Source organism: Balaenoptera musculus, chromosome 2, assembly GCF_009873245.2.
Source record: "Balaenoptera musculus isolate JJ_BM4_2016_0621 chromosome 2, mBalMus1.pri.v3, whole genome shotgun sequence".
Lineage (NCBI taxonomy): Eukaryota > Metazoa > Chordata > Mammalia > Artiodactyla > Balaenopteridae > Balaenoptera > Balaenoptera musculus.
This window is the reverse complement of record NC_045786.1, coordinates 174,155,785-174,177,002: the sequence shown is the minus strand read 5'-3', so window position 1 is coordinate 174,177,002 and position 21,218 is coordinate 174,155,785. Positions and strand designations below refer to the sequence as shown.

The 21,218-nt window shown below is 56.7% G+C and overlaps 1 protein-coding gene and 1 long non-coding RNA gene across 9 annotated transcripts; one reads left to right on the top strand and one right to left on the bottom strand.

Annotated features, from left to right (window-relative positions):
* The first annotated feature begins 86 nt into the window (after window positions 1–86).
* On the top strand, window positions 87–14,159 carry XRCC3 (X-ray repair cross complementing 3). 8 transcript variants are annotated; one of them, XM_036844013.1, is made up of 9 exons: window positions 87–152; window positions 2,970–3,086; window positions 3,232–3,533; window positions 5,224–5,361; window positions 5,463–5,675; window positions 8,641–8,795; window positions 10,798–11,010; window positions 11,093–11,139; window positions 11,223–14,159. In XM_036844013.1, the coding sequence occupies exons 3-9, from the start codon at window positions 3,479–3,481 to the stop codon at window positions 11,440–11,442; spliced, it is 1,041 nt and encodes a 346-aa protein (XP_036699908.1). In that variant the 5' UTR covers window positions 87–152; window positions 2,970–3,086; window positions 3,232–3,478; the 3' UTR covers window positions 11,443–14,159. The 8 variants fall into 8 exon arrangements, with proteins under 8 accessions (XP_036699908.1, XP_036699907.1, XP_036699900.1 ...); XM_036844012.1 differs by having other exon boundaries at window positions 10,798–11,139; XM_036844005.1 differs by having other exon boundaries at window positions 10,798–14,159.
* On the bottom strand, window positions 9,865–20,980 carry LOC118890754. The gene is made up of 3 exons (XR_005018821.1): window positions 20,897–20,980; window positions 10,228–10,303; window positions 9,865–9,875 (listed from the first exon to the last, which is right to left on the bottom strand). It is a non-coding gene; the product is annotated as an uncharacterized LOC118890754 (long non-coding RNA).
* Window positions 20,981–21,218: the final 238 nt, after the last annotated feature.

Below are 21,218 nucleotides of genomic sequence, written 5' to 3'. Positions count from 1 at the left end.
GCTATTGAGACTTTGGATTGGCCAGTTAGTCGGCGACGTGGGCGCCGCTTCATCTCTGATTGGCGTATCCGGCGCGGGGCGCCCGGCGCTCATTGGAAGAGTAGGCTGCGAGAGGTAGGACGGCGCGAAGAAGCGTGTGGAGCGCGGTCTAGGTGAGTGCGAGGAGTGGCCGCCGTGGTCCGGGGCGGGATGGAGGCAGGGGTGGCCTTGGGCACCGAGAGCGCAGCTCGGCTCCCGCGCGACCCTCCTCCTGGGGCTTTGCGGGGACGGGGTCGCGCGTCATCGATGCCCCAAGCCGCGGTTCGCACCCGCGGGCGGGCGGGCAGAAGGCACAGCCGAGCGAGGGGACGAGTGAGGGTCCGAGCGAGTCTCGGCGGCGGGAGGGAGCCCGGGGCCGGTGCCGCGCGGGCTGGCGAGCGGGGCTGGGGCAGAAGGGGCCCGGTCCTGGGGCCGTCAGCCCGCAGAGCTGCAGGGCCACTTTGGGCTGTGGCAGCAGTCCAGGGGCCGTGGGGTGGGGCGGGAGAGGGTGGGGGGTGGACAACCTCGGAGATGCAGCACCCGGTGGGAAGAGCAGATGCGCGTGGGTGGCAGGGTGCGTCTGCAGGGCGCCCTGGTTCATCGGACGGCCAAGGCGGGGTCTGCTGGACACCCAGGTCTGGGGGAGTGGGGAGTGCTCAAAGCCTCAGGGGCTGAAGAGAGAAGAGGTTCCCAGAGACAGAAGAGGATCCTGAGAAGCGAGGGGGGCCAGAAGTCCAGGCTGGCCAGTTCTGGAGAAACCACAGAGGTGGCCCAGGCGTGGGAGGACCTGTGTGGCCACCCAAGGTCCCAGGTGAAAGCTTCCTCCCAGCAGCCCCAGGATGAAGGAGTGCTCGTTGGCCCCTTTGTGGGAGGGGGAGCCGGAAAAGATGCCCAGCCTTGAGGGTGGGCTGCTCCCAACAGGGCTGGACTCCCCCCCGGGCAGGTCAGCCTCTGGATAACCGAGTTCTGCAGAGTATGGAGACCAAACGATTCCCTTTGGATTTGTTAACAGGTGGGCCGTGTAAACTCAGGGTCGGGCTAATTTGGGTCAGGGGCTTAGAACACACAGCCTGGACCTGCGTCGCAGGCCGGCCGCTTGCTGGCGGCATGACTTTAAGCTTGTCGTGTAACCACTTTGTGCTTCTGTTTTCTCACCAGCAAAACAGGGTTATTATAATATTGCTGGTGTGAAGTTTGAGTTCATACCTGTCACGCGCTTGGAAGAGACGAAGTGTTTGATAAATGTCAGCCCTCTACCTTTCATTACCTTCAGTGATTTTAGGGCAACATTAGTGGAGCTGTATGTAGTTTGCCTGAATTTAGCTCCGAACTTGACCAGAGAAAGAATGAACAGTTTCAGTGTGTGGGGATTGGTTCCTTCCGCCCCGACCAACCCTCCGGTTCCTTTGCGTGGCTGTCTGGTTGAGCGGGAGAGGCCCTGAACACATTTATTTTAGTGCATTAGTTTTGAAAGGAGATCTTCCCTCATTCTCTAACCCTTGAGTCCTTAGTTTGAGTCAACGAAAGCTGCCAGAAACCTGAGTGTTGCCCCCAGGGTGGAGGTGGGCCCATCTGCCGCGGCCCCGCCTTCCTGTCCCAGCGTGTGTTGGCGGCATGGGGTCCTCAGGCCCCCTGAGAGCCCCAGAGTCCCAGAGATACAGGAAAGTGATTCCACCTGGGAAGGCTCGGGGACCTAACTGGAGTTTCCTCGAAGTCTCGCGCTGGGCCCTAAGAGTTGATGCGCCTTCACACTCACCAAGCGGCGCCCACCGTTAGCTGTGCCCCTGAAACAGTACCTGCACTCAGATGCCCCTGGAAGCTGCTGCGCTCTGTCCAGGCCGCCCCGTGCCTGCTCCTGGGTGCTGCCTGGGCACATGCTTGTCCCCGGTTGGAGAAGCACAGACCTGGAGGGTGGCTGGCTCACCTGGGCCCCTGCCTGAGGCTCTTGGTCCAGCTCCTGGGCCGGTGTCGGGTACCCATCGGGTGCTCCGTCAGTGGGCACTCTGCTTCTGGGGGCCCTACCCCCCCATCACGGAAGCTTGAGGCCCTTCGGTTGGTGGTCACCCGCTGGTTTTCCTGCCCCGTGTCCAGCTGCTCGTCGGAATCCGAGCTTTATATACAGGCACCTACCGGCTGTGTCCCCACGCAGGCTCCCTCCCCCCGTCATTCAGAATCCAGACCCCAGCCCACTCGCTGCTCCCCACTTCAGAGCCTGCTCCCCGCTTCAGAGCCGGGGGCTTCCCACAAGTCCAGGGGAAGAACACACGCACTTCCTCTAGAATTTACAAACCCAGGTTGGTGTTCTGTCCGGATGTCTGATGCCCGGGCGTCTCCCACACGGCCTCAGGGTGCACTCCTAGCTACTCAACATCCCCCAGCCGCCTTGCAGTTGGTACCGGGGCCCTGCACTCAGGCCGCCCTTCTGCCCTGATGTGCAGTCCTGAGGGCCTCAGCAGTATTTACTGTCAGCCCTGCCCCGAGCAGCTGGTCTGGGAGCCCCCCGCCCCCTGCGCCAGCAGAACGTGGGAGCAGCCTGCTGGCCCGGAGACCCCCTGCCAGGGCTGTGGGCCCCAGAGCCTCGTGCTGCCCCCTCCCAGCAGCTGCCTCCAGGGGCTCCCTGAGCAGACCGCAGATGAGGGGGTGTACACGGCCCGGTTCTTTAAGCTTCCGGAGCGACCTGACACCGTCCAGAGGCCCGGGCCTCGCTGCTGCTGCTGGACGCTGAGCCTGGCCTCTGCTGAGTGGCCGCAGCCTTAGTGTCGCTGCCCTGCTGCATCCCCGGCTGTGCCGTCTTGGGTGGACACGCCGCCGGCTGCCCCTCCTGCCAGCGGGGAGGGCAGGCTGCAGGCCGGGCCGGACTCGGTGTCCGCTGTTCTCTGCTGGGGCAGCGGTTCCGACCTCCTGGGCGTCCTCTGACATCCACCACACATGGCCTTTTCTGCTCTTTCCAGATCGCCATGGAGACACACTTAAGGGAACTCACACCGGAGAATGCAAAGCAGGCTCCACTCAGGTGAGCCCAGCACACACGGGCCTCTGACCGTATCCGGCGCCGTCACCCCAGAGAGGTGGGTCAGGGCAGGGCGCCCCTGGCCTGGAGGGCGTGGGGCTGGGACACAAGCCGGTTTCTCCCACTTTCTGCGGGGGTGAAGTGGGCTGACCTTCAGAATGCAAGGTCTCTTCAGATGCATCTGTGTGTGGATTGAGTCCTAGGTTCTGAGTTACCGAACAGTTGCCCGGACAGAAGCGCCACCTTAGACGTCTCTCAGTGCTGTTCCTGGTGCAGTGAAGCCTCTCCAGGCTCAGGGCTGACGGTGTGGCCCTGTCACAAAGGGAACCGCGCACCCGGGCTCGGTCACTCTGCTGCACTCGGCTCCCGGGCTGCTCGAGGGGACGACAAGCACGTCAGAATTCGTGTCCCTGGGCGTTCGTCCATCTCTATGGTCACCCCATTGAAAAAATGGATTTGGATCAGTTGGACCTGAATCCTAGAATTATTGCTGCAGTTAAGAAAGGTGTGTTTGCTGATGTTTATATAAAGTGATTGTGTAAAAGTATGAACGTACATATATACACATCTTATGTAGAACAGGTTTACAAGGTTGCCTGTCTGAGCCTTGGGGACCCTCTGGTTACTGACCCAGGACAGCTGGTGCTGATCAACGCCCTGATGCTGGAATGTGGCGCAGGTTTTTCAGTTGTGTGTGTGTGTTTAACTGAAAGGACTTCTTTTAAGTTAATTTCATTTTCATCAAAGCAGTACACACATGGTGTCTGAAAAGTGAAACGGAACTACTTACCACTTAGGAGTCTTTTAGCAACTTTGTTGTATTTATATCTGGGTTGCTGATGAGTGAGCTTATGTTGCTGTGTGTGATTTGTCTGTGTTACGAGTCCTCACAGGCCTCCTGTTTTGGGGGTGAGGGCTGGCTGGTGCCCGTGTGCCCCTACTTCCTCCACACCTCCCGCCACAGTTGGAACACAGTTTGGGTCCCATTAGCCATCAGAGTTGTGACTGGGGACATAATGGCTGCCACTGAACCTGGGGTTATGACTGTTTCCTTTCTTGTACCATCTCTGGTTTTTCCCCCCAAAGTTAGCGGTTGCCTCCTTTTTTCATGCGCCGCATTTCCTCTGTACTTCTGATTATTCCCACGTCGCAGTAGGTCTGTCAGGCAGCGGTGGCTCTTTTCTAAATGCTTAAAGGGTTGGCCAGCCCACCGAGTCTGCTGGCATCTGGGCGCGTCCATCCCCACGCTGCACTGGCTCCTCCGCAGCCCGGCTGGCGCCCTGCACCCCCCTCTGTTCTCGCTGTCTCCCGGGGTGTCTGTGAGGGATGCTTCGACGTCAGGTGCTTGTTAGCAGGTGACAGGGGCCCTGAGTGCACGCAGGGCTCGGCAGCAGCGTGCCGTCCTGCTCCTCCATCCTAAGGGCACATCAGTAGTTCTGTTTTCCCCTTTCGTTCAGTCTTTTTTTTTAACTGAAGCATTCAGTGCATACGTATTTAAGGTAATTCCTGATAAATTTAGGTTTAACTCTCCCTTATTAAGCTGTGCTGTTCGTCCTATTTTTTTTGTGTTGTTTTTCTTTTATGCTTTCCTCTGGATTGGTTGGATATATTTTTAGCGTATTTTTTTTCTTTCTACTCGTTTGAAAGTAATATGTTTATCTAAGCTCAAAATTATTCATTTTCCTCATGAAACACCAGCTCCCTCGGGCTGTTCACCCTGTAACCCAGCCCTCCGCGATACTGCCGCCAGCATGCTGCCTCTTCTTTTGTCTGTTCACCCCACTGGCCATCCCGTGGCCTGGTTCAGTGGATGTTCGTTTGGATCCCTTCCTGCGGCCTCTCCCTCGTGCATGGTTCCCCCGACTCGGCCCGGGCCCCTCCCAGGCTGTGCACACACAGACCTGTCTTGGGAGACGTGTCCAGGCGGGCGTGGGACCAGGCGGAGGCCGCTGCTCCCGGCACCAGGGAGAGGCCCAAGCATCCGGCTTCTGCAGCCAAGACGCGAGCCTCCCCAGGCCCCTTCCCTCCCGTCCCGTCATGGTCACCTTCCGTCTGGGGGTCCCTGCAACTTCAGGGAGAGGTGGACTGGCCCCTGCCCGCCAGGTCCCCAGAACTGGAGGACACCTGCTGTCCCTGCTGTGTCGCCGTGTGTTACCGTGTCTGACCTTGTCCTGTAATTGATTCTATACCTTCAGCCAAACTGAGGTCAGTAAAGGAGGTTCTGCATCTTTCTGGACCAGACCTGCAGAGGCTGACCCGCCTCTCCGGCCCCGACGTGCAGCGCTTGTTGAGGGCGGCCTCCTCACACCTGCGGGGAAGCGGCGTCTGCACAGGTGCCCGGTGCCCTGGGGTTTGGCTGGAGGAGCGGGGCACGGGGGCACCTGTGCGGGGCTTCCTGCGGGGCTGGGCTCACCTGTCGTTTCCCCGCACCCAGCGCTCCAGCTGCTGCGGCAGAAGGAGCAGTTCCCCGAGCAGCACCAGCGCCTGAGCCTGGGCTGCCCCGTGCTGGACGGGCTCCTCCGCGGCGGGCTGCCCCTGGACGGCATCACCGAGCTGGCCGGACGCAGCTCCGCCGGGAAGACCCAGCTGGCGCTGCAACTCTGCTTGGCCGTGCAGCTCCCGCGGCGACACGGAGGCCTGGGGGCCGGTGAGTGCGGCCACTTCGGGGGGCGGGCAGGGGTCCTGACCTGTCACCTCGCGGGCACCTGCCGTCGAGGCCAGAGGCTGCCCCTGGGGGCCGTTTTCCACGTTCCAGTCTCTGTCTTCACAACCGCTCTGCGATTCCTGCCTCAGGAGTGGGAGGGGGGCTACGGGCCCCTCGGTGGGAGGGAAAGTGCAGAGCCCCAGGGCCTGGCCAAGGCGGGACAGAGCCGGCCTGGGGCGACTCCGTAAAGCGGCGTGTCCCCTGCAGAGGCCTGGCCCACGGCCACTGTGACCACATTAAATGTGGGGCCTGAGGCACATTTTCCTGAGAAAGTGACTTCCCAAAGCAGGTCTGAAAGCCCCAATTTTGAAAAGAATGGCCAAGCGGCTCTGGAGTTATTTTGGATCCTGCGCTTCAGAAAATGTGGAGCTCCTCCCCGCCGACCCTCAAATGCTGGGCCGCCTTCCCGCCAGCTTCTCGAAGCCCCTCTGTGGGCGGGCACCCCGCTCACCTGTCCCAGTGAGACGCCCGACGGGGTGTGGGGCGAGGAGCTTCGAGGGCCGTGCGATTGGGTTTGGCTGTGAACCTTCTGTCCAGGCCTCTCCCAAGATGTGGAGGACACGGGCGCCGCGGCGTTGTGACAAGGGTCTCGGCCACGTCGGGGGCTCCCCAGGCAGCCCTGCCCCCGGGAATGGGCTGGAACGTGCCAGGGAAGGTTAGGGAGGCCCCAAGGGTCGGGAGCTCACCACTGACACGGTCAGACGGTGCTTCTCCTTCCATCTTGCATCTCTTTTCCAAGTTTGAAAGTCTGTTGAAACAGAATCGGGTCAAAATGAAAGTTACACACTCACAAATAGGGCGTGCGGACGTGGTGTCGGTGCTTCTGCCTCTTCTCTGGGTCCCCTCCCCGGGGCGGTGCCGTGACCGGTACAGCGAGAGGAATGGTAGGTTTCGCCGTGGCCCTGAGAGTCCTGATGGGGCTCAGCCAGCGCACCGCCAGATCACAGGCCTTTCTTATTTATTTATTTATTTATTTTTGGCTGTGTTGGGTCTTCATTGCTGAGCACAGGCTTTCTCTAGTTGTGGCGAGCGGGGGCTACTCTTTGTTGCGGTGCACGGGCTTCTCATTGCGGTGGCTTCTCTTGTTGCGGAGCACGGGCTCTAGGTACACGGGCTTCAGTAGTTGTGGCTCGCGGGCTCAGTAGTCGTTCGCGGGCTCTAGAGCTCAGGCTCAGTAGTTGTGGCGCACGGGCTTAGTTGCTCCGCAGCATGTGGGATCTTCCCGGACCAGGGCTCAAACCTGTGTCCCCTGCATTGGCAGGCGGATTCTTAACCACTGTGCCACCAGGGAAGTCCTGAGGCCTTTCTTCTTTATTTAATTCAGTGGTTTTTAGCATTTTCACAAAGTTGTGTACCCACCGCTACTATCTAGTTCCAGAACATTTCATCACCCCAAAAAGAAGCCCCATCCCTATGAGCAGTCACTCCCCACTCTCCCCTCCCCCAGCCCCTGGCAACCACCCATCTGCTTCCTGTCTCTATGGATTTGCCTGTTCTGCACATTTCAAATAAATGGGATCATGCAAATGTGCCCTTTCACCCAGCATAATGTCTTCAGGGTTCACCCACATTGGAGCATGTGTCAGTTCTTCATTCCTTTGTAGGGCTGAATAATGTTCCATCACGTGTACAGACCACAACTTAGCTACCCGTTCATCCGTTGACAGTCATGTGAGTTGTTCACACCTTTTGTTCGTGCGTGGCTTTGGGTGGACACCTAGGAGTGGGATTGCTGGGTCGTATGGTAGCTGCGTGTTTCGCTCTTTGAGGAACTGCCAGACTGTTCTCAGCGGCGGCTACACCGTTTTCCTTCCCATCAACGATGTAGGAGGTTCCGGTCCCTCCGCGTCTGAGCCGACGCTTGTCCTTCTGATGCCCGTGTGGGTGGTTTGTCACTGTGGCACTGACTGCATTCCCCTCGTGACTAGTGACGTTGACCATCTCTTCACGTGCTGCTGCTCATTCGTGTGTTTTTGGAGAAAGGTCTATTCCAATCTCTTGCCCATTTAAAAGCTTGGGTTATTTGTCTGTGGAGTTGCAGGAGATCTTTATATAATCTGGATACTAAACTCATCAGATAAACAATTTGCAGTATCTTCTCTATTAAGTTATCTTCTCTCTCTCTTGTTGGTGTCCTTTAAAGCACAGTTTTTCACTTTGATGATGTCCAGTTTGTTTCATGCTTGTGCTTTTGGTGTCACATCTAAGGATCCACTGCCTAATCCAAGGTCATAAGATTTACCCCTGTGTTTTCTTCTAAGAGTTTTATGGTTTGGGCTCTCATATTTGATCCATTGTGATTTAGTTTTCCTATATGGTATGAGGTAAGGGTCTAATTTCATCCTTTTGCATGTGGGTGTCTCTGTCCCAGCGCCCCGTTTGTTAAAAAGACTACTCTTTCCCCACTGAACTGTCCTGGGGCCTTTGTTGAGAATTGGTGGCCCCTGGTTCTTTTCAGCGCAGGACACCGGGGGTACCTTCTGGTGGGGATTCCAGGCCCCTGGTGATGCATCGCCTGTGTTTTGTTTACTGGCTTTTCCAGGCACAGCAAAGACAGTTACCACCAGGTAGCCCAGAACCTTAGGAGGAGCCTTGACAGTGCAATTGAGGCAACATCCGCCCAGCAGGGCCTGGGAGGGGCATCTCCCTGTGTCTGCAGGAGGGGGCGTTTCTGAAAGCCGGGAGCCCCTACAGTTCCCCTCGCTCCCACTCGGACAGCCCAGGGCAGGCAGACCCACAGGGTGCAGTTCCGGCGGTGAGGGGCCCGCGGTGAGAGGTGGGCGCCAGCCGGCCCCCGTGCCGGGTCGGAGGGGCAGACCCACGAGAGGCAGTGCAGGAAGGAGGGCCTTTGGCGGGTGGGGGGGGGGGCCTCGGGCCCCCCGCTGCTCACCGCCCCGTGGCTTCCCAGGGGCCGTGTTCGTGTGCACAGAGGACGCCTTCCCCAGCCGGCGTCTGCAGCAGCTCATCGCTCAGCAGCAGTGCCTGCGGACAGACGTCCCAGGGGACGTGGTCAGGAAAATCCAGTTTGGCCACCAGATCTTCATCGAGCACGCAGCCGACGTGGTAAGCGTCTGAGGGGAAGTCGGCCACGCGGGCGGGCCACGCGCACGACCCGCAAGGCCAGGCCCCGGTGCCCGCCTGCGGCATGTCGTGTGCGGGGGGCCGTGTGCTCCGCTCAGGCCGGCGCTACTCGTTACCTGGGCGCAAGCTGAACTGGGCGTCCAGTGTGTTTCTGGCAGCCTTACCCCCAAGGGAAGAGCGGGTAAGGGAGGGGCGCCTGACACGCCACCTCCTGCCCCCTAGAGGAGGCCCCAACCGGGCAAGGGCCTCCTGCGGCTGTTCACCTGGCTGCAGAGGGGACCACGGCCCAGAGGACGGGACCTGCCGTCCAGGCCACTGGCCCGGCAGCAGCCGTGGTGTGGGGTTGTACCTCTGCCTCTGAAGGAGGGGAAAGTCCCCTTGTCAAGGCCCCCCAGATTGCTGAGCGCGCCTGGCTGGGCCGCTGGGGCGACACCACACCTGGAAGCCGTCCCCGGGTCATGCGCCCTCCCCATGGGCAGACAGCGGTGGGAACACAGAGGGCAGTGGCCCCTGGGGAGGGGGCAGGGGGCAGGCAGGCGGCGGGGGAGCAGCCGGCTGAGGTCATTGTTTGGGGCTGAATAATGAAGCAAAGGCTGCAGGAGGGAGATGGGAGACGGAGTATAGACCAGTGCACCGAACACAAGTGCGCAGAGCCACCCACCCGGGCCCTTCCCCCATTTAAGAACTGCTATAAAAAGAATTTCCGGTAAAGGATGAACTGTATAAACTTTTAATTTTTAAAAATTTTACAGTAAAATACATGATCACACATAGCGCGGGGAAGTAACACGATGAGCGGTGGCACGCGAGCCTGTGCTGGTTCAGGGCACGGGCGGCCCGGGGTGGACCGGCGGCAGGTGGCCGTCCCCTAGGGGCCCAGCGCGGCCGTGGCTTTGCGGGTGATTAGCGTGATGGGGCTCAGGGCGTGGACGCAGGAGAAGGCGAGGTCAGCGCTACAGGCTCCCGCTCCAGGCCCTCCAGCCTCGCGAGCGTCCCCTGGCTGTCACAGGGCCCTCCGGACGCACCCAGGCAGCACATCCGCATCCTCCCAGCGCATCCTCACTGCGAAACGCGGCAGCGGGTCAGGGCCAGGCCGGCCGAGACCCGGGGGCGGCATTCCTAAGTTACGTTTCGGGAGCAGCTCTGGTTGGAGGAGGCCCCCCGGCCCTCGCTGGTGTCTGCCCAGCGACTGGGGGGCCCTGCCCGGGGGGAGGCCAGAGGTGCGGACCGGGGCCTGATGCCGCTGCACAAACAGAGCCTCAGGGCCCCAGGCTTCCTCCCGGGGGACGGGGTCTCCAAGCTAGGCCCCTCTTGGAGTCCTGACCCTGCAGCAGGCAGGCGCAGCCCTGCCCCCGCCCCAGCCCCCCCATGCCCCAGCGCTGCCTGCGGTGGCGGGAAGGGGTGCAGGACTCACATTAAGGCTGGCGTCCTCCAGGCCGCCGCTGCTGCTGCTGTCATTTTCCACAGAGAGAGGCTCTGCTGGAGACACCCTGGAGAGTTAACAAGCACAGAGTCGAATTTCATCCCAGACACCCGACAGCTCTCAGGAGTGCCTGACGGGATGGCCAGCGTGTGGCCACCGGGCACCGGGGCCGAGTCCAGGCGGGCAGCCAGGCGGCCCCAAGGGACAGGGCTGCCCCGAGCACAGCGCGCAGGGCCTTGGGGGGCAGGTGGGCCTGGCCTGGGGGCACCTGAGACCCCACACCGGCTCGGTCAGCGTCCTAGCGCACAGCCTGGGCGCGGCCCGGGGGTCTTCACGTGGGAGGCGACGCTGGTTGCAGGACAGACTCAGGTCCCCGCACACCTGCTTCCTCCCTCCACTGGGTGGGGCTGGGCAGTCCTGGTGACCGTGGTGGCCCGGGCGGTCGGTGCCCAGCACGGGGCCACTGAAGGGGAGGGGCCTGGCCACTGTGATGGCCCAGGGCGGGGCGTGGTGAGGGGTCCCCCGCGCGGGTGGTGACGGCCACCTCCCCTCGGCTTCCAGGACACCCTGCTGGAGTGTGTGCGTGAGAAGGTGCCTGTGCTGCTGTCGCGGGGCATGGCCCGCCTGGTGGTCATCGACTCCGTGGCAGCCCCGTTCCGTTGTGAGTTCGACCAGGCGGCCTCGGCCCTCAGGGCCCGGCGTCTGCAGGCGCTGGGGGCCGAGCTGCGCCGGCTGAGCTGCACCTTCCGGAGCCCCGTGCTGTGCGTCAACCAGGTGGGCCCCCTCCGCCCGCGGGGAGGGCAAGGCCAGGGGGGCCGGGTCCTCACCGCCGCTGACCCCGATCTGGACCCTCCAGGTGACGGAATTCGCGGAGGAGCGGGGTGTGGCAGCCGGGCCGCCGGGGTGAGTGGGGCGCCCGAGGGCAGGGGCGGCGGGACCCGCGGTTCCACACGCAGCACAGGACAGTCGGCTGTTTTCTGTCTCAGTGTCGGGGGAGAGCGGGTGTCTCCGGCCCTGGGAATAACCTGGTCCAACCAGCTCCTGGTGAGGCTGATGGCCGACCGGCAGCGCCCCGAGGAGGCCGCCTCCGCCCCGCCCCGCCGCACCCTGAGGGTGGTCTCCGCCCCCCACCTGCCGCCCTCGTCCTGTTCCTACACGGTCACCGCTGAGGGTGTGCGGGGGACGCCTGGGACCGAGTCCTGCTGACGTGTCACCCTCCCCCTGGTTAGGGTCCCCTCAGGTACCAGGGGCTGCAAGAAGCGCCCAGCATCCATAGCCCCTCCGCCCCAGGCCCACGTTAGCTCCTGCCCGGATGCCGGCCCCCCGGCCCCAGCCCGACCCCGCAAGGCTGCACATCCCCTTCCCAAAGCTCCCAACACCCACGCCTCGGGCCGCGGCGGGCCAAGGTCAGACGAGCGCCCACTGGCCCTCCTCACCCCGTGGTCGGGCTGTCAGCTCCTGGCCGCCAGCACACCCCCGGGCCCCGGTCTGGCACAGGGTGGAGAACACACGGCAGGCCAGGCCGCAGGGTCCGGGAGAGGCATCGGAGCGGGGAGATGTGCCTTGTGCGCTGCCCCTGCCACCAGCCCGGCCACCAGCCCCAGCGGGCGCCAGCAGCCGCGGCGCCGGCTTGGCCCATCGGCCGGGAAACCCGTTCTGGGCAGACGAGAACTATTCTAAAAGGAGAGCACATCCCGCTGTGCCCTCAGTGCCTCCTCCAAGGCTGGCCACGGTGGCCGGGACCTCAGCCCTGGCCTGGGGGGGGGGCGTCCACTCTGGCAGGGCGCTCCCGCACCGTGTGCATAGAACTCGGGACCTCCCATAGGCCAGGGTCCTGCTGCATCTGGCCACAAACGCCAGAATCTGAGCATCTGTTCGTGGCAGCACAAGGCCCCACGGCCACCAAGGGACGTGACTGCCCAGTTCCGGCAGGGCTGCGCCGCCTTCGCCCCCATCATCACCCTGCCTCTGCCCCCTCCCCACTGCTGCCCGGCACAGAGCAGCCCCGGCCGGACAGACGTGCCGGTGAAGGCACCTGCAGCCCCTGGACCCGCACCAGCGCTTGCTCTGTGCCAGGCACTGTCCTGAGGACTCATACACGTGACATCTGTCCTCACAGCCCTGGGGTGGCCCTGTCACTCCACTTTCAGTGCCGTGGCCACCCTCCCACAGCTCCAGGAGCTAGACACTGGTCCCAGGCTCCCACGGGCTCACTGGGGTGGGGCGGTAGATCCCTGTCCCGGGGCACACGCTCTGTGCACGTCATTCTAGGACGGGATGACCCATTTACAGTTTTCGTCCTGTTTTCAAAGTAGTCCGTGACCCTAAAAAGACTGGGTGCCTAATGTCAAACAGGAAAAGGGTCTAAATTTTAGGGTTGGAGTTTTACAAAAGAGCCTTTCCGCAAACGTACAGGGACTTTACAACAGGAAATAAAACTTTATTTTTGTAAGTAAATATAAACAGTTCCACATGATTTCCTAGGCAAGTCACACCAACAGTGAGAAAAGAAAAAAAACTGTTGCTCCAAGACAAAAGGTATGTTTCATGGCCACCCCCCTGCAGAGGTGCAGACCGGCACAAGTGCACCCACGTTCGGCCTCTGGGCAGCTGCACCTGCCCACCAGGCAGACAGGCCGTCCTGGGGGTGCTCACCCACCAAGGGCCATAGGACTTTGCAGTGGGGTTTTCTCTCTGTGTCTCAGAAACACCAAGTCCCAAAGGAGTGTCCACCCTACCTCTCCCTGGCCTCAGCCAATCCCATCCCCCAGAGCACGCCCCACGGACAATCGGATGGTCCTCACAGGCCTGTGACCCCCGAGGGGTAGCGCCACACCACTGTATAAACCACCTGAGTCCTCCTGTCGTGCTGGAGAACTAAGCGGAAACTGTGCACGTGTCTTTATGCATCAGCCCAATTACACGAGGAGGCATCTGCAGGACGATGCTCGCTTAGCTCATTTGAACTTCACCTTTGGTTGGTGCTATCCGGTGCTGCTTTAGTTTCCAGATATCCCATGATTACACAATGCAGTGTTCAAACATATCAAAAGTTGGCCTCGTACAGATGTAACATGCCTTCCCCAGAACATTCTATGAAGTTATAACAATGAGTGCTACAAACTAAACTCTGAATCCTTAGCAATACTTATACTTTACTGTAAAGGCAATAACTAATTACATGATATCCCTAGCAGCCTTCTGACCAAACAAATAATAGGAACTTTTTTTAAGTTTCAGAAAATAACTGAACCCCTGCAGCATGGGAATGGCCTCTCCCCCTGGGGAGGAGCAGGAGGGTCAGGAGGCCCAGCTCTCCACGACCTCTGCCCTCAGACACTCAACGGCGACCCTCAGCCCCTCCACTGCCCGTCCGTCCTCTGGCCAGGGGAGTCTAACTTGATAGAAACAGTGTAGAAATGGGGGCTGGCCCCCTAGGGTCCCCTCACCAGGAAAGGAAGAGGGAGGGCTGGACTTCCCCCTCCCCCCCCAACTGCTCTCTCCGAGAATGTTAAAATCCTGACTACCAGACTGGAAGTAGGTTACAACCTGGCTTCTCTCCATTTTGATACAAGTTCAAAAATCAGAAACTGCTGACTCCCCGGTAGCATTCCCTCTGAGACACGAAGGCCTTTACAACCCAGCTTCAAGAAGGCCCTTGAGCCTTACACCAAATGCTGTCTCCATGTGGCCTTACAAAGGCCACCACAACCCTCGGGGAACCAGGGCCAGAGGGCTCAAAGCCAGACAAGGTTCAACTAAGGCCCCTGCAAAGAAGGTCTCTTTTCACCAACTGGAAGCTTAAAATTAAATTCTATTCTCAGCCCCATGTTTATTCTTTCTAAATGCCCTTTGTTTTTCCAGAGACAACTGTCACTAAGGGAAACCGAGTGGGTTTCAGGTGTCCTGTATCAGCTCTGTGGCTGGGAGAAAACTTCAATGTAGTGGAAGGAAGAGCCAGGACAGCTTGGTCCCCCTCCTGATTCTGATGTGACACAGACACATCACCCCCACTGCACCTAAAGGTGAACCTGAAAGGGCCACAGTGCCCACATGGGGGGGACGCAGCTCTGCTCTTTTTTCCAGTGGTTTCTTACAACCCATCAAACTTTTTTAAACACCTCTAGAGAGCATTTTGAAAGTTCCTGATCCATTGGAAGCTGCAAAACCTAAGTGGAGTCAGGAGCTGAGGAAAGGAGCGTGGCCAGAGGAGACAGGCTGCAGGAGACTGGTCAGCCTCACGGGCCCCCAACACCGGGCTGGGGTGCCTGCCTCTCAGGGGACACAGCAACTCTCACCAACACAAGCACCGGTGCCCTGAGGTGATCCACTACTGAATTATAGGAACTTTTAAACAAAGCTTAAAGTCTAGTCTTGCTGTACCGAAACCGCAGGACGCTGCTGCCTCTAGCCCTCAGCCCGAGGTCCACACTGGGGGTGAAGGACACGTGCAGTCCAAGGGCACCCCACAGTGAGCCCCCCCCCAGTCCCCACAGGGAGCACGTAGCACCCCAGCCCAGTGCAACTGTTGAGGAAAAGGTGGCTGGAAGCGCCTTTGCTCAGTGACACCACCCACATAACATTAAGGTAAACTAGAAACTAACCCTGACAACATTTCACAAGGATGCTCACAGCTTTCCAGATCCTCTTTCAAACCTCATCAGCAAGGATGTCCCCTTGTACAGCTGGCGTCATCTGGAATTACACCTTCTTAACCTACCAGCTTGTCTCACGGATTCCCTTAAGGAATAACGTCTCAGGGTTGGTTTGAAAATGTATCTGTCAGGACTTCCCTGGTGGCGCAGTGGTTAAGAATCCACCTGCCAGTGCAGGGGACACAGGTTCGAGCCCTGGTCTGGGAAGATCCCACATGCCGCGGAGCAACTAAGCCCGTGTGCCACAACTACTGAGCCCGTGAGCCACAACTGCTGAGCCCGTGAGCCACAACTACTGAGCCTGCGCGTCTGGAGCCTGCGAGCCACAGCTACTGAGCCCATGAGCCACAACTACTGAAGCCTGCACACTTAGGACCCGTGCTCTGCAACAAGAGAAGCCACCGCAATAAGAAGCCCGCGCACCACAACGAAGAGTAGCCCCTGCTCGCCACAACTAGAGAAAAGCCCGTGTGCGGCAATGAAGACCCAACACAGCCAAAATAAATCAATCTACAAAAAAGAAAAAAAAAGAAAAGAAAATGTATCTGTCAGAACCCACCCTGTGTTACTTAACGCTACGAAGAAAAGCTTTTTAAAAGGAAAACATGCATCTCCGTGTGCTTAGTATACAGAGGCCAGGAGGGGGGGAAAAGGGCTCCAAAGGGGCTGAGATGCAGACCAGGAGGGGTGCAGGCCTCCCTGCAGCTACCCCGTCTCCCCCGCTCCCTAATCCCAGCATCGCTGCCACAGGTCACTGGATTCCTATTCTCAAAGGATGTAGTTTAAGGTTCCAGTCTTAATGAACAGCCTTAACACAGTATTACAATTGAAAGCAGATTTTGGTGCTGGGGCCGGTGTCCACGAGCAGCGGCCCATCCCGAGCACGCTGAGCCGGCTCCACACCTGGCCGGGTCCCACCGTTGGGCTTTGGCGGCTCTTGGGCACTAGGGCTGCAGACCGCTTAACAGAATTCGGGGCAAACCTCCAGCAGGTGGTGGAGGTCATCATGCAGGAAAGGAGGCGACCCCAGGGCCGCCCTGCAGGGGGGAGGGGCCTGGCCAAGCTTTGAGAGTCTCAGCGCTCGTTAGCCTTGGGGGTTAATCTAGCTCTGCCTCGACCCGTGGGGGCCAGGTCGGCGTGGCTGGCACTCAGAGCTCTGGAGTCTGCCAGACAATTATTTCGTTCCTGCGTGAAAAAACAAATGGAAGAATTATTCTTCACCAGTACCTCGCATGACGCCAGCTTGCAGTGGTCTCGGCACTAACAAGAGCTGCACGACTCACATCAACACACCAGAGTCCGGATGCTCAGATGTGCGTGTGCAAAACACAAGAAAGGGGAGCAAAGGACTATGTTAGCTCCAGACCCTTTAAAAACAAAAGTAGTTTCTTCCACTGTCATCAGCAGCAGCGCATCCTCCGAGCACGTGCAGCTTTTACACTAGAGGCCCGAGGACAGCATCCTGGGAGCAGCCGCCCCCGCAGCGTGCTGGGGGTGAGGAGGAAGCTCAGCACACCTGCCAGCCCGTCACCGTCCCTGTACGTCACACAGTTTACCGGTGGGACTGAGGTGACTGGGAAAGCTGCTGCATCAACAGGTGTGGTGACCAGGACACCTGGTCCCGGTGGACAGCAGCTAGGTCATAGAAGGGGCCAGAGGCCTGGGCGCACCCAACAGTCACACATGGAAAATAAAAAGGCCATTTGTAATGGAGGACAGGATGCCAACAGTTTTAAGTGCAAAGGTGACCGGTCTGTGCAAGACTCAGACAGGTGACAAAGTGCTAAAGATTGTTGTGTCAAAGTGACTGTACTTAGTGAAGTTTTGAATAGTTTTAAAACACTGAACAGCTCAGCTAGACATTATATTAGTTATAAACTACTAGAAGCTAAAATCATACAAATTAATAATACAAATTAACAACTGGTCAAGTTTTGATATTACTTTATCAGAATATTTAATTTTTAATTGTCAATCAAAATATTTGTAAAGATCATTAATTCACATACTAAGAATGTTCACAACATTCCCATAATTCAGATGGTTAAGTTCATGCCGACTATGAAAGTTATCATTTATGATGTCTATTTGTCTTGAATCAGAAATACTAAAATGTTCACAGGCTCTGCTGAAATGGCAGCAGTGATGAGGAAAGGTCCAGCCAACATGTAAAGGATGTTAAGTGGGGCAGGGCTCCTTACTTGGAAATGGTCTTCGGCCACCGTGCCACCCATGTTAAGGACATTCAGAGAACTGGCACGCTTCATGCTGCACCCAGGACGGCGGACATGCAAGGACAAACCGTCAGCACATCAGTCAACCAGGAGCAGGGAGCACAGCAAAGCCACCCCTCCAAAGCCTCTGTCACCATGGGGGCCTGGGACTGTCCCTAACGGAGAGGAGGCCTTTATCTCACCCAGACTGGGATACCCACCCAACTCTTTACACGGACATCCCAGATCTACTCTATTGCACCCAGCACAAAAAAGCGCAGTTTCTCTGCGTCTTTCTCAGCAAAAAGTTTATCTTCGAGCCCCATACAGAAAGCCAGTGTCGCTGCAGTTTCACTTGTTAAAGCCTGGCTCCTATAGGAGCCGAGCGGCTCTGCCAATGCCACCCGCTGACTTCGGCGTGGGAGCCCGAGGAGCCTCCTGAGATGAGTTTCAGGAAGGGAACCTCAACGACTCCCGTAAACCTCGCCCCTAAGTGACCGTGTCAGAGAGAGACCCTCAAGGGACTTTCCTGGTGGCACAGTGGGTAAGACTCCGCACTCCCAATGCAGGGGGCCTGGGTTCCATCCCTGGTCAGGGAACTAGATCCCACATGCATGCTGCAACTAAGGAGCCCACCGGCCACAACTAAGACCCAGCGCAACCAAATAAATAAATAAATATTAATAAAGAGAGAGAGAGACAGAGAGACCCTCAAAGCTCACTATTAAGATCAAATGCATAAATATATTCTGTATTTTGTAGATTTTTCTATATTAAAACTAGGAAAAAATAATCTTTTATTAGTAAAATAAACTCTAAGGCTAGTATTTCTCTGCTCAGAAACCAAAATTTAAAACATATTTCGTGGCTTTACATTTACAAAAAATATCGTGATTTGTATATATATATTTACTTTTTTCTCCCGTTTGACACCTTTAAAATACTTAATAAAATGTTACAAATTACCTATAATCTAAACTTAAATTATAGATAGTCGTAAAATTACTGTAATTGCTTACTGCCACCACGGATGACCTCAAACAGAAAGCCACCTTCTCTTTTAAAGCTAAAAGAACCAATATGAAGGGTTATTTTTAAATGTTTATAATAGGATCAGTAATTCTGAATTTGAACTACCATGACATCAACAGTGACCACTATTATTTACAAGCTGAGTGCGTGGCTGCAAGGGTGAAGCACAGGTGTGAAGGCCGAGCACAACCAGACAGAGACGCACACACGCACACCAGCTGCAGGGACCAAAGGCCCAGGTGATGGACGCACGGCCGCCAGCACCACAGGCACAGTGCCAGGCAAACAGCAGGCACTTACTGAGTTCTCACTAAACAAACTACACCAAGAGCAAAACCTTAACTGACTTATCCCCAAGCATTATAAAACTCACTCCCCAAACTTCCCACCTAGGACAAGACAAAAACATCCCAATGAACCCCACACAAGTGTTGCTAGAGCTCTGGACAGGTTTTCCTCTATCCAGAACCACTAAAGAACAAAGGATAAAATCAAACCAAATCACCAGTGAATTATATTCTGCCATATTTAATTATATTACTTAATTGGCCAGCTACCTTTTCCTAAGAAAGGTACACAAACTTTGTCCTCAAACTTCCTTTTCTTTACAAGGTGAAGTGAAAGAACAACTTGCCCCATCAGTGACTCTTCGGAATCGCACCCTCACTCTTACTGAAGCCCGCGGCGCCCAGACCATCAAGCAGTCCAGTGCTTCCCTGGAGCTGTGCCCACTGCAGGCTGCAGACCCTGATCCCGGGGCACCCACTTCAGTGATTCTCACAACGTGGCCCACCCAGCAGCGCTGGCGCTACCCGGGAACTTGCTAGAAAGGCAAATTCGCCCCTCCTCCCCCCCACCCCACTGCATCAGAAACGCAGGGGTGGGCCTTTCGGTCTGTTTTAGGAACCCTCCAGGAGATGCTGCGGCATGCTCCAGTTTGAGAGCCACTGGTCTAAAGATTGCTGCTCTTACCTGGAAAGATTACTTTGTTTCATGCATTTGATGGGATAAACTTTCTAAATTATTTAGTTTTTCAAAAAGTTTAGTAAGATATCAACCCAGATAACATCACAGAGGAAAACTGTTACGATATGCAAGTGTGTGGGTCTACTTTTCAACAGGTCAGACTGGCAAAGCGCTCTTAGCGCCATGAACATCCGTACTGGGGAGCGTCCACACACGCAGCGTCACGGGAAAGACAGAAAGACGTGAAGGAGAAACTGTGAGCTCTGCCGCGTCCAGGACTCGGTGCCAGAGTTGGACGCTGCCCTGAAGAGCTCCGAGACATCCAGAACCCCAGGCCACAGTGCGTCTGCCCTGGCGGAACCGGCCGATGGCCTGTACGGCATAGAGCGCGTGACAGGCCCTCACTTCACGCGTCAGACCCGCCAAAGGATCAGGACCGGGGCTCAGCAGGGCCCAGCAATCTGCTCAGCCCCTCACCACGCTGTGAGAGGGGCAGACAGCACCGTATCACTTTAGCTCTGGAAACCAAACAAGGGCACTTTAGGACCCACTTCCCTAAGGCAGCGCGCACATGCCTCCTCCCAGGCAGGACCGACGCCCTGCGCGCCCGCAGAAGCCCCCACTGGCTTCCAACACCGCAGCTTCCGGCGGTTTCACACCAGGCATCGGCGGAGCGCAGGAAACTCCCTCTGCAGATTGTAGACATTTCTGAGAAGAGGGCAATGGCAGCATATAAACACCCAACTGCTCCTCCTGCCTCCAAAGCCATCGGGAAGCAAGTCCCTCCACCAGCAGAGATGCGGGGGCAGAGCTAAGGGCAAGCCCAGCCCCTCTCCCCACAGGTGCGGGTGAGGCGCGGACCAGAGAGCCAGGCTGGGCGACCCCAGCAGTCTCCGGAGTCAGGCCCCAACTGATGACAAGAGGAATGAGACGGGACATGTCTTACAGACAGCGAAGCACACAACTGTAAAAGCACCTACCTTTATATTCCCAGATGTTACCCAAAGGAACTCGGTCTCAGTTCTGAGACATCAGAATTCTTACAGAACTTAAAGTGAAATACTTTAAAACAGAGTCATACTAAGAATCAACCTTTACAAAATAGGTACCGTTTTAGGGAGGCTGAGTTTCACGGAACAGCTGACAATACAATACAGTGCTTCTGTGAGAAACGCATCCAAAAACAGGAAGCTGTTTACACCAGAAATAACCCAGAAACCAGGACAATTTGTTAACACTAACAGAGAAGGACAAAGAACCCTTCCTCTGACGAACCTTATAAAAAGCAAGGAATATCTTAGAATCAAATTCCTTTGATAACTTAAAAGTTATTGTTCAAAAGACCCTAAAAGACTCATGACTGAAGAGACCCTTTTCTAAACACATGCAAAACCTAAGGTTTTTTAAATCTCCTAAAGAAACTCATATAACAAAACTCTTGAAATTGTGATCCTTCTATTTAAACCATTTTTCTTCCTATAGTAATACCTGTATGATGAGATTTAATATAGTCATAGCTGGCATTTGATTTTAAAAGATTAAAACTAACTTTAAAGGATTTAAGCTAATGCTGGTTTTAAAAATGAATAATGCATACTTAGAGAAAACAATATGCTCAATATTTTAATATTAAATTCTTACTTTTCACTGCTAAAGCTTTCTTTGAACATGTAACAAAATCAAAGAATTCCATAAATTTCTTTCAAAGGCTTCAGCTCTTTTAGCCTCTAAACAGGAAATTTCACAATTTTTTCTCAACCTATCCTGGGAAAAAGTCGGATTGCAGCTACTAACCCTCTCCACTGCGACCGTGTGGGAAGCAGGCGGGAATGCAGCTCTGAGGTCTGCGGGCGAGAAGGGCGGGCGGGGGCCGGCGATAGTTACCCAGGGTCCTTTGGCTCACTGTCTCGTGAACCTCCTCCCTTCAGCTTCCTAACCAGCTTCTCGCTGCTGCGTCTAATTGAAGCCCGGAGTTTGCTAAAGGAACCACTGCGTTTTAAAGATCCAGTGCCATCCTGAAAAAAACGTGAACAAATGTGAAGCGCCACATGGTTCTCCCTCCCAACCCGCAAGAGACAAAGCTAAATGAAAACAAGAATTCACATCGTGGTTGACC

What these genes read in the sequence shown, in the direction of transcription:
- XRCC3 (XM_036844005.1), top strand. Translation starts at nt 3,479, where the DNA reads ATGGATTTGGATCAGTTGGACCTGAATCCTAGAATTATTGCTGCAGTT. An exon ending in TATTGCTGCAGTTAAGAAAG is followed by an intron (nt 3,534 to 5,223) that starts GTGTGTTTGCTG and finishes CTATACCTTCAG; the next exon opens with CCAAACTGAGGTCAGTAAAG. An exon ending in ACACGGAGGCCTGGGGGCCG is followed by an intron (nt 5,676 to 8,640) that starts GTGAGTGCGGCC and finishes GTGGCTTCCCAG; the next exon opens with GGGCCGTGTTCGTGTGCACA.